Here is a 12,243-nt window from a genome sequence, read left to right as displayed (position 1 = left end):
CTCATATCTAGCTGATCTGTGGGTCTTCCCTAATCTCTTTAGTCTGATCCTAAATTGTGCAAGAAGAAGTTTGTGATCTGAACTACAGTCAGCTCCAGGCCTTGTTTTTACCGACTGTACAGATGTCCGCCACCTTTGGCTGCAAAGGATGTAATCAATCTGATTTCGGTGTTGTCCATCTGGTGAAGTCCATGTATAAAGCCGTCTCTTAGGTTGTTGGAAGAGAGTGTTTGTTATGCAGAGTGAATTGTCTTGGCAAAATTCTATCAGCCTGTGTCCTGCTTCGTTTTGTTCTCCCAGGCCATACTTACCTGTAATTCGAGGTGTCATTTGACTGCCCACCTTAGCATTCCAGTCTCCTGTGATGAAAATAACATCTCTTTTAGGCGTGTTGTCCAGTAGGTGCTGCAGATCCTCATAGAACTGCTCTACTTCAGCTTCTTCAGCATTTGTGGTTGGGGCGTATATTTGGATCACTGTGATGTTAGATGGCTTGCCCTGAATTCGAATTGAGATCATTCTGTCGTTTTTTGGGTTGTATCCAAGCACTGCTTTAACCACTTTACTATTAATTATGAAGGCTACTCCATTTCTTCTGTGGTCCTCTTGTCCGCAGTAGCAGATCTGGTGGTCATTTGATGTGAAGTGGCCCATTCCAGTCCATTTCAGTTCACTGATGCCCAGAATGTCTATCTTTAATCTTGACATCTCACCAATAACCACATCCAATTTGCCCTGGCTCATAGATCTTACATTCCAGGTTCCGATGGTGTGTTGATCCTTAGAACATCGGATTCGCCGTTCACCACCAGCACCGTCGGCCGCTAGCCGTCCTTCCGGCTTTGAGCTAGCTGCGTCATCACGTCTGGGGCTAGTTGAGCTCATCCTCTGTTCCTCCCCAGTAGCATTTTGACCATCTTCCGACCTGGGGGTCTCATCTTCCGATGGTATACCGACATATCTCTGGTTGTACTGATCCATTTAGTTTTCACGGCAAGAATACTGAGGTGGGTTGCCATTACCTTCCCCAGGGATCGCATTTAGTCTGACCTCCCTGTCATGACCTTCCCGTCTTGGGTGGCCCTTCACGGTTTAGCTCATGGCATCATTGAGGTGCTCAAGCTCCAGCACCACGACAAGGTAACGATCCTTTGCTGAAGCCTTTGCTGCTTACCAGGTTGCAATACCCCTCTGTCTCCATTGCCTTTCTGTACTCTGCTTTTTGCATGCTTTTAGATGTGGATCCTTAACCAGTCTGCAATGCAATGTACCATCCCATGTGCTGCTCTGTTTCTCTCAGCCGCAGCATCCAAGTCTTCTCTCAGGCCCTTCTATGGCTGCATCAATTTCCCTTTAACTGCTATTCCTGTCTTCAGAAGATTGGGTTTTTCCCCCCTTGCTTTTAAAATTCCTTTTACTTTTCCTTCCAGCAGACACTTCTTTTGATACTTCTGTTCTTGTGCATGTGATGAGTTTCTTTCCACTGATTTCTTTTCTCAACTTTAACTTCTGAATTCATCCAGATCTTTTTAAAGCAGTCCCTCGTGTTATTTCCACCAGATTTTGTTTCTGCTCTTAATCTTAATCCTTTTGTGTGCCCCTCCCTTTCCCTGCTCCCCCAAATTAAAAGTATACTAGGTATACAAAAGTATGCATCCAGAAAGATTAGGAGAAATGATAAAGCATGCTGGCTGGGGAATTCTAGGTGTTGAAGTCCACATATCTTAAAGTTGCCAAGTTTGAAAAACAGTTTTAAACTGTACTGTGTTGAATACCAATTTAAAGTAAACTGACCTATGAGCATAAATAAAATATTTGTTTATAAATGGTGGTCCTTGACCAGCTTAGCATGAATGTGTACTGCCAGATCTAACAGTAAGGAGTTATGGCTATGTGGGTTAAGCAGCTTTAGCCCCAGGCTAACAACTTCAATAGGAAAAAAATCACCTTTTTACTTGCTGCCTTGCACTATCACTTTGTTTTCCAAAGTAGTCCAAAGAAACTGCAGTCTTTTTTCTTATTTCCTGGAGAACAAAAAATATTTCCTACTTCTAGAAACATCCCTCATTAAATGACTGTCATGTACTGAAATACATTGCTAAAAGGGCTACTTCTGCTCTTACCTTTGATTTGTGATTAGATGTTAATATTTGAATTTTACTTTCTGTTTCTTTTTTCATCTCAAGACAATTATTTCCTCTAAAAGCAAACAAAACAAAACATTTCAAGCAAGCATTACCAATTAAAATCTTCAAATGAACCTCAGAAGATGAACCAAAGCTTGAAACATATTTAAAAGTGTAACTTGAGTCCATCTCTTTATTTATTATTCCCCAGTGTCATTCCCCCCCCAGATGGTTATCCATCTGAAATGTGAAAACATTCTGCATTTCATTAATCTTGATGAAAAAATAAAAAAAAGTTACAATCTGCCCAGGTTAAATGGCTATCTTTTCCTTCTCACTTCTTCCTGTTAGTACAGATTACAGAACTGTGTTTCTCTCTGAAATGCTTGTACAGTTTTGAAGGGATAGGTGTCATGTTCACGGTTCCAATGTTACCGTTACATCGTAACGTTTCCCATGTCATTTGGCTGATGCGTGTTTCATCTGGGAGGGGAGGAGGATTCCATCTTGCGGGGTTGTTATATGTTAGTAGCTGGATTGGAATGTGTTTGGGTTATCTCGTGTGTTCAAGGTTCCTTTCCCAGGACATCAGCAGAAACGGTTACCAGCACCTGGGGGGGGTGGATTACGTTTGAGCCGAGGGTTTTTAGTTTGTATTTGGCACGCTTTTGCTCATTCTCAGCTTTCTCTGTATTTGCATACTATTCTTTAATAAATCAGATATCATTAAGTTCCTGCTTGTGAGTCTGAGCCTATTAGGGTAGGCAATCCTTACATAAAGCTGAGAATCTCAAAAAAATTTCCATTAGCCCCTTTCCAGATTTATTTGTGAGGGAGAAGTGCTAGCGATGAGCAAACCAAATCCCCAAACCACGGAAAGCGAGGAATCGAGCGAGGGGGAACCCGACTCCACGGTGATAGGAACAGAGAGGGTCCCTACTCGGGAGCTCTCAGAAATTCGGGAGGTGTCGAGCTCCAGCCTGGGAGAAGAGGAGGTTGGAGGTAAAAGAGCCCCTGAACCGACCGGCGAGTCGCCAGGCGAGCTGATCACCTGGGATGAAACACAGGGACCCCTACCAGGGACGTCCAAAACGTCTTGGAAGCAGCGGTACTCAAGTTCCCCAACTGTGGTGAGGCAGGAGGGAAAGGAGGATTCCCAAACCCCTGACCGTATAAGACTGGTGGAGGCCAAATTGGAGTCAATAGAATTTATGCTTCAGAAAATATCAATGGACTGGGGTCCCCAGGAGCGGAGGAGAGGGGAGTCTAGTAATAGGCATTTGTCTCCTTCTTCGCCCCCACCTTCTTCGGAGGAAAGGAGTAGGACCTGGCGCAGAGAGGAGGCAAGGGCGCCGAGGGTGAGAATTTCAAGGTCCCCTCCTCGAGAGCGGAGATCCCTGGGAGCTAAAAGAAAGTCCGACCGCCCAGCTGTGGCGAAGGGACCGCCCGGAGTGGGGGTTAAGGACTTTACAGTTAAATTTGATGGAGATCCAACTAAGCTATCGTTCTTCCTTACCAATGCAAGGAGTTATATGGATGAATGGGAACCGTATTTTCGTTCAGAAAGAGCCAAGATTAATGCCATTGCCACTAAGCTCAAGGGGCGGGCTGCCGATTGGTATGTGCAGTTATGTCAATCGGATGCCCCTGAGCTGGAGAAGTTCAAGGAATTCCTGTGGGCGTTGAAGCTACACTTTGAAGACCCGTTAGCTAAAGAAAGGGCAAAACGGGTGCTGAGGGAGCTTAGCCAGGGGCCACGATCGGTAGCAGACTATGCTCTGGAATTTAAGGCTCTGGCTGGGAAGGTTGAGGATTGGTCCCAATCTACCCTAATAGAACTTTTTAAGGACGGTCTGAACACGGAGGTCCTGAGGTGGTTGCTCGGTAGGGACGACCCAGATACCCTGTATGAATGGATACAGTTGGCAGGGAAGGCTGAGCATGCCCATGAAACCTTCGCTCACAGGAAGGTAATGAGATATTCCGGGCTCAGCAAGGGTTCCCGCCCTGCTGCGCCTACTGGAAAGTCCAGTCAACGTGCCTGGGATGAGGAGAGGGAGCGCCGCTATGCGAAAGGGCAGTGCCTCCGATGTGGAAAGGAAGGTCACCGAGCGGCGGCATGCCCGAAGGGCAAGACCGATGATCGTTCGGGGAAGCCGACAGGGAAATCTCCCTCCCTACCCAGGAAAATGAAGGCAGCCATGGCTGAAACTGAAGTGGAGGAGGTTCCTTACTTCAGGGGAGCCCGATCTACACCAGCCGGCGGGAAACACCAGCCACCTGCTCTAAGGAGCGCCTGTGGGCAGGTGGTGGAGGATGGGCGCGAACATGTTTCGGTGAGTGCCAACTATCCCACACTGAACGTGAAAGTGAAGTTAGGCTCCTGCACAAGAACCGTTGAAGTTTGGGCATTGATCGATTCAGGGTGTTTGCGTTGCTTGATGCACCCTGATGTAGTGGCTGCTTTGGAGGCATGGCACCACCTCTTAGAGGGGGCTAAATGTCCTTTTGAGGTTTGGACTCACCATAAAAATTTGGAAGCGCTCAGCACGCCCCGTAAGCTCAGTCCTAAGCAGATCCGCTGGGCTCAATTTTTCAGTCGCTTTGACTTTTAAGTTGAAATTCATTCCGGGCAAGAAAAACTTCCTAGCTGATGCGCTTTCCCGCCTGCCTCAGGATTCGGTCCAGGGACCTGACGTTGTGGGTACAGTGTGGATGGAACCCCAATTGGGTTTGCAAGCTGTCACACGCAATCAAACTCGTGCGCAGCTGCCCCCAGCTTCAGTTTCACCAGCTGGGGAAAGGACACCAATTCCCTTGCAATTGCAACAGTTTCTGCTAGAGGTGAAATCTGATACTTGGTTGCAAGTGAATAGAGACAATGTTACATTTGACAGAGGCTTAGCTTGGAAGCAAAACTGCCTCTATGTCCCTGACAGTTTGCGAAGGGAAATTTTGATTAGGTCTCATGATGATAAAGTGGCTGGTCATTTTGGGTTTGTCAAAACCTTGCATCTGGTACGCCGCCAATTTTGGTGGCCCACATTAAGATGTGATGTAAAAAGTTATGTTGCTTCTTGTCCTGTCTGTGCCATGTCAAAACGGAAGGGGGGTAGACAGCAGGGGCTGCTGCAGCTGGTGGCCAGCCCCTCCCGTCCTTGGGAGGAGGTTTCTATGGACTTCATTGTGGATTTGCCTCCTAGTCAGAGAAAGACTGTGATTTGGGTGGTAAAGGCATACTTTTCCAAGCAAGCCCATTTCATTCCATGTGCTTCTATTCCGTCTGCTCAGCAATTGGCCCGCCTTTTTCTACTCCACATCTACCGGATTCATGGTAGCCACTCCCGCTTGGTCACGGACCGCGGGACACAGTTCACTTCCCAATTTTGGAAGGCATTTTTGAAGCTGGTGGGCACCAAGCAGGCGTTGTCCAATGCGTCGCATCCAGAGACTGACAGATCTACGGAGGTTCTTAATTCGACCCTGGAGCAATTTTTGAGGGCATTTGTCAACTATCAGCAGGATAATTGGGTTGATCTCCTACCTTTTGCTGAGGTGGCTTATAACAACGCTGTCCATCAGAGCACAGGACACACCCCTTTCCATATTGTTTTTGGATGGGATTTTGTTCCCATTCCTGAGTTGCCTCAACCCCCCGCGCAGCCCTGCTCTGCTTCTGATTGGGCTGCTCAACTGGCAGATTCGTGGCCAGTGATTCAGCAGGCGTTGGCTGATGCCCAATCTGCCTATAAACTGCACGCTGATAAGCGACGAGCCCTTCAACCTGCTTTTAAAGTTGGTGATAAGGTCTACCTTTCCACCAAATTCATCAAGTCCCCTCAGCCCTCGAAGAAGTTGGCTCCTAAGTTTGTTGGTCCTTTTCCCATTGTGGGAGTTGTGAACCCTGTTACGTTTAAACTGGATTTGCCACACAATCTGAAACGTTTACATCCTGTTTTCCATTGCAGCTTGCTCAAGCCTGTCAACCACTCCGATCATTGGCATCCGCAACCCCCACCTCCTGCTCTGATCATGATTGATGGACAGCGACATTTTGAGATGAAGGAGGTCCTTGATTCTTGCCGACTCCGTGGCACCCTGCAGTAACTCATTCGGTGGAAACACTTTCCCCACCCTGAGTGGGTGTCTGCCCATGATGTTCAATCTCCTGTTTTAGTTAGACGCTTTCATCTCGCTTATCCTCTGAAACCTGCTCCTTAGTGTTTTTTGGGGGGGCGGTATGTCATGTTCACTGTTCCAATGTTATCGTTACATCGTAACGTTTCCCATGTCATTTGGCTGATGCGTGTTTCATCTGGGAGGGGAGGAGGATTCTATCTCGTGGGATTGTTATATGTTAGCAGCCGGATTGGAATGTGTTTGGGTTATCTCGTGTGTTCAAGGTTCCTTTCCCAGGACATCAGCAGAAACGGTTACCAGCACCTGGGGGTGGGGGTGGGGGAGTTTGCAACGGCAGGGCGAGGGGAGGGATTACGTTTGAGCTGAGGGTTTTTAGTTTGTATTTGGCGCGCTTTTGCTCATTCTCAGCTTTCTCTGTATTTGCATACTATTCTTTAATAAATCAGATATCATTAAGTTCCTGCTTGTGAGTCTGAGTCTATTAGGGTAGGCAATCCTTACAATAGGTTATTCAGCAGGGAGTTTCAGGAATGTTAATAAACCTATGTCCACCTTTCCATTCCAATGTATTGATACCGCCCCATTTGGGGATCAGCTATGGGTTAGATCAAGGTGGGTAAAATTCCTGTCCATTGGCCATGGTGGGAGAGAAAGGGAGCTGAAACTGGGAACAGTATCTGAAGGGCAAGCATCCTACGTTTAAATAGGATTTCTCATAACAATCCTAGAGTGTCTCTAGCAATGCATATATAATTACAGGTAGTCCTTGACTTACGACCATTGTTTAGTGACCATTTGAAGTTATAACAGCACTGAAGAAAGCAACTTACAACCATCGCAGCGTCCCCACAGTCACGTGATCAAACTTTGGGCGCTTAGCCATCAGCATGTATTTACGACAATCACAACATCCTGGGGTCACATGATCACCATTTGCAACCTTTCCAGCCAACTTCCGACAAGCAAAATCAATGGGAACCATGTGATTCACTTAATAGCCACATGGTTCACTTAACAGCTGCAGTGATTCGCTTAACAACCACTGCAAAAATGTCATAAAAATGGAATGCGACTGCATCACTTAATGACAAATTTTCCAGTCCCCATTGTGGGAGGACTACCTGTATTAATAAGTGATCATGTTTATTTTAACACATAAGAATATTCGAAAATATACTGCACATACTGAGCATCTATTACATTAATCAATCTAATTCTTCCTATAAATAGAACTACAAATGGAGGCTGTCAGCAAAAGCAGCAACCCTGTGTTGTGCTCTCACTCCATAATGTGTAGTTCCGGGATCAGCAACTTTTTCAGATTTACTGTGAGCTTTTCTATGATGGTGTGGATGTTTTGTAGCGATGATGATCATGATGATGATGATGATGGCAATATATGGTCCAAATCTTGAAAGGATGTTGAGTGTTGCAAGAATTTGACATCCTCACCTAGTATCTTACAAGATCCCAGTGTCATGCACTGCCTACCGCTGAGTAAAGCACAGATACTGGTTCAGTTGAAGCAGGTTCTGTTTTATTTCTCACGTAGTGTCAGTTGTAGAAAAAAGCTGAGAGTGACAGGAGCGCGCCGGTGCGGGGTTTAAATACCCCGCGCCGGTCAGCGCCCCCTCACTCAGGGTTACGTCATCCCCCCTTTGTCCAACATGCTGTCTTGCCGGTAGGTGAGGGGTTGCGAGGCCCCGCTGGTGCTCCGGGATCGCCCATCATCGGTTTCCTTATTCATCCGGTGATTGCTGTCAGCTGGGCGATCTCCGTTGTGCTAGTGCTAACAGCTTGGGTGTGCCTCGCGATCTACTTAGCCTTTGTCTCTTCTTCTTTCTTCTTTGTGAGCTGATGGCTGCTTATCTTGAGCCCCTTCCCCTGCTTCCTCGTTATTGTCATGTGTGCCGTTGCGCTGATGTCTTCAGCTCAACGGCACTCATGACATACTGCCCCCTGTCCGAATAGTGCCCCCCCCCCGGCTTTCCGGTTTTTTACCAGGAGAGCTGTCAAAATGGGTGTTTTGTTTTTTTTTTGAATTTCCCGCCGGAGTGTTTTCGCCCCTCCCTTTGTTCCACCCTCTACCTCGTGTCCATCTAGGGTGTGTTCCCAGTGCGCATGCCCCGATCACACCTGGGCGTGCGCATGCTCCGACCACACCCTGCTTGTTTGGCTCAGTTCGGCGAGGAGAGAGGCGTGGCTGGTCGGGTGCTTATCAGCTCCAGGTAGGGCCCTTATTTTTATTCCAAGTGCGTCAGCTTTGTTATGTGTGCTCCTGGGCGTTGCCCCCAGGCATGCACTGTTGACTTGATGGCCACTCCCCCGTGGGCCCGGGGCGGGGGAGGGTGCTGGCGACCGCTTGTCACTCCCTCGTGGGCCCGGGGTGGGGGGGGGTGAGTCCCGGGGGGGGAGGTCCACCCAAGTCGCGGGCTTGGGGGGGCCCTTTCCCTTGGGGCACGGTAGGCGGGGGGACCCGCGGGGGAGGGGGTGTGCAGGTGCCGGTTTGCTTGTCTCGCCTTAGGCTTGTCGGGGTACGCCCGGTGAAAATCCCGGGTCAGGTCAGGCGCTTTAACGTTGTGCGCCGCCACCCATTCTGGGTGGGGGAAGTGTTTCCACCTGACCAAATAGTGTAAAGTTCCCCGTTGCCTGCGGGAGTCGAGTATGTCCCTTACTTCGAAGTGATGTTGGCCGTCGATCATCACCGGTGAGGGCAGTGGCGTGCTTGGGTGCCATCGAGAGGTAGTTGCAGGTTTCAGGAGGCTGGTGTGGAATACCGGGTGGAGTCTCCGTAGGTTGTGTGGCAGGTCCAGGCGTATTGCCACCGGGTTCACCATCTGTGTGACTCGGAGCGGCCCGATGTACTTAGGCCCCAGTTTTTTCGAGGGTTGTGGTGACTTTAGGAATTTGGTGGATAGGTAGACCATATCCCCAGCCTGGAACGTCGGTTGCTGGCACCGGTGCTTGTCGGCCTGCTCTTTGTAGGCCGCCTGTGCTTCCTTCAGCGCTGCCGTGATTATTGGCCACGATTCCGCAATCTTCCGTCCCCAGTCACTAGCGTCCACCTGGGGTCCCGGGGGTTGTGGTAGCTCCGGTATGGGGACGAAGTCGCGCCCCGAGACTACTTCGAACGGAGTTTTCCCCGTGCTCGTGTGGACGGCGTTGTTGTATGCGACTTCGGCGAACGGGAGCAGTTCAGCCCAGTCGTCTTGGTGGTAGTTGGTGTATGAGCGTATAAATTGTTCTAGGGTGGCATTGAGGACCTCTGTGGCTCCGTCCGTCTGGGGGTGCCAGGCCGTGGATAGGGCTTGTTGTGTGCCCGTCAGCTTTAGGAAGGCCCGCCAGAATTTAGAAGTGAATTGTGTGCCCCTGTCGGTCACGACACGTGCGGGACATCCGTGTAACCTGTACACGTGTATGAGGAAGAGTTTGGCTAGTTGTTGTGCGGACGGGACCGATGTGCAGGGGATGAAGTGGGCCTGTTTCGAAAAGTAGTCTTTCACCACCCAAATGGTCGTTTTCTTCTGGCTGGGTGGGAGGTCTACTATAAAATCCATGGAGATTTCCTCCCATGGGCGGGAGGGTTCCGCCACCTGTTGTAAAAGTCCCGAGGGCTTGCCTGGTGCCCGTTTGGCTCTGGCGCACGTTGGGCAGGACGCTACGTAGGCTTTCACGTCCCATCTTAGCGCGGGCCACCAGAATTGACGCCTTGTTAGGTGCAGGGTCTTAAGGAACCCAAAGTGTCCTGCTTGCTTGGTGTCGTGGGATCTATGCAAGATCGCTTGGCGTTGCGAGTCCGGGACATAGATTCTGCCTTCTCCCCATGCCAGGTCCTGTGCCATCGTTACCTTGTCGGGGTTTGCTAGGAACCAGGGGTCGGTTTTGAGGGTGGCGGTGAGATCCGTGCGTATCCCCCCTGGTAGTTGCGGTTGGCGTCGTCTGGTCACTGGTTGCCCCGCCATCGGTTGCGCCGTAGAGTTGTGCTGCCGCCGAGCGCCGCTCCTGGTGGTCACAGCCATCCCCAGTTGGGAAGCGGATAGGACCGTCCCGATCGTGTCTGGGGCAGGCTCTTCGTCTTGGGGCAGTCGGGAAAGGGCGTCGGCCAGGAAGTTCTTTTTACCTGGCATGAACTTCAGCTGAAAGTTGAAGCGGCTGAAGAATTGGGCACATCGGACCTGTTTTGGGCTGAGGCGTCTGGGCGTTCGGAGGGCCTCGAGGTTCCGGTGGTCGGTCCAGACCTCGAATGGTTGGGCGGCTCCTTCGAGTAGGTGTCTCCATGTTTCCAGCGCCGATTTTACCGCGAAGGCTTCCTTCTCCCAGACGTGCCATCGCCTTTCTGTCTCGGAGAATTTCCTCGACAGGTAGGCGCATGGTTTCAGGAGTCCTGTGGGGTCCTTTTGGAGTAGGATGGCCCCCAGGGAGAAGTCTGAGGCGTCGGCTTGGACCACGAACGGCCGTTCCAGGTCCAGGTGCGCGAGGATTGGCTCTGTGGTGAACAGCGCTTTCAGCTTATTGAATGCGGTCTGGCACGCGGGAGTCCAATTCAATACTGTGCCCGGGTTCTTGGCGCATCGGGTGTCCCCCACCCCTTTGGTTTTGAGGAGGTCCGTTAGGGGGAGGGCTATCTCCGCGAACCCCCGGGCGAATGACCTGTAAAAATTCGCGAAGCCGAGGAAGCTCTGGAGTTGGCGTCTGTTGCGGGGGCGTTCCCAGTTCACCACCGCCTCGACTTTTGCGGGGTCCATTTCTATGCCGTCTCCGGAGATTCAGTACCCCAGGTAGTCTAGGTGCGCTCTATGGAATTCGCACTTTGAGGGTTTGGCATAGAGCTGCGCCCTTCTTAGCTTATCGAGGACTTGTCTGACTAGGGTCACATGTTCCTCGTGCGTTTTGGTGTAGATAAGGACGTCGTCTATGTAGACGAGGACCCCTTTGAACAGGTGTTCATGCAGAACCTCATTGATGAGCTGCATAAACACCCCCGGGGCCCCCGCGAGTCCGAACGGCAGCACTTTGTACTGGAAGTCGCCTAGGGGGCAGTTGAACGGAGTTTTCCATTCGTCCCCCTCCCTGATTCGGATGCGGTAGTACGCCTCGCGAAGGTCCAGCTTGGAGAAGACCTTGCCCGTGGACAGGTGGGCGAGCATATCTTTTACCAGGGGTAAGGGGTATTTATTGGACAGGGAAGCCGCGTTTAGGCCCCGGTAGTCGGTGCAGAGCCGTAGGGTGCCGTCTTTTTTCTCCCGGAATAAGACGGGGGCTCCGACCGGTGAGCATGCTGGCTCTATGAATCCCCTCTCTAGGTTTTTATCGATGAACTCCCGGAGGGTTGCCATCTCCTTCGGGGTCATCGAGTAGATCTTCGGCCTAGGTAAGGGGACGTCGGGCAGCAGGTCAATCCGACAGTCTGTCTTGCGGTGGGGGGGTAGTTGATCAGCTTCTGCCTCTCCGAAGACCTCGGAGAAGTCAGCGTATTGTTCCGGTAGGTCTGCTGGGGTAGCTGCGTTGTCCTGGGTAGCCGCCTCTGCTCGTCCCACAGTGGGGTTGGTTCTGCCCGCCGGAACTGGCGCCCGGTACTCGCCGTCGCCGAATAGGAAGGTGCGGGTCTCCCAGTCGATGCGCGGGTTGTTTGTCGCGAGCCATGGCATTCCCAAGACTGCGATGGGTCGTCCGATGTGAGTGACTACGAACGATGTGCGTTCGGTGTGGGTGCCCATTTGCAGGGTGACCGGCTCGGTCTGCATCGTGGCTGGTTTCCCCCCCGCTGTTGAGCCGTCCAGCTGGTGGAATGCCAGCGGCGTGGGGAGGGGGGAGCAGCGGAGGTCGAGTTTGGCGACTATGTCGGGGTGGATTAGGTTTTTCGAGCACCCCGAGTCCACTAGTGCCGCGACCATGGTGACCCCGTTGCCGGTAGACAGTTTGATTGCCGCCATTATAACGGAGCTTTCGCCGTTCTGTCGAGGTGGTCCGCGTTGCT

At 50.8% G+C, this 12,243-nt stretch overlaps 1 protein-coding gene across 2 annotated transcripts in view; it reads right to left on the bottom strand.

The window, feature by feature from the left end:
* PLCB4 (phospholipase C beta 4) overlaps positions 1-12,243 on the bottom strand; it is a 188,117-nt gene that overhangs the window by 24,070 nt on the left and 151,804 nt on the right. For both annotated transcript variants that reach the window (XM_063316134.1, XM_063316143.1), the window contains one exon: positions 2,124-2,199. In XM_063316134.1, coding sequence (XP_063172204.1) covers positions 2,124-2,199 — 76 coding nt within the window. The remainder of the gene's footprint in view (positions 1-2,123; positions 2,200-12,243) is intronic.

Source organism: Candoia aspera, chromosome 1, assembly GCF_035149785.1.
Source record: "Candoia aspera isolate rCanAsp1 chromosome 1, rCanAsp1.hap2, whole genome shotgun sequence".
Taxonomy (NCBI): domain Eukaryota; kingdom Metazoa; phylum Chordata; class Lepidosauria; order Squamata; family Boidae; genus Candoia; species Candoia aspera.
The sequence above is the reverse complement of the archived record's forward strand: the minus strand, read 5'-3'. Positions and strand labels throughout refer to the sequence as shown.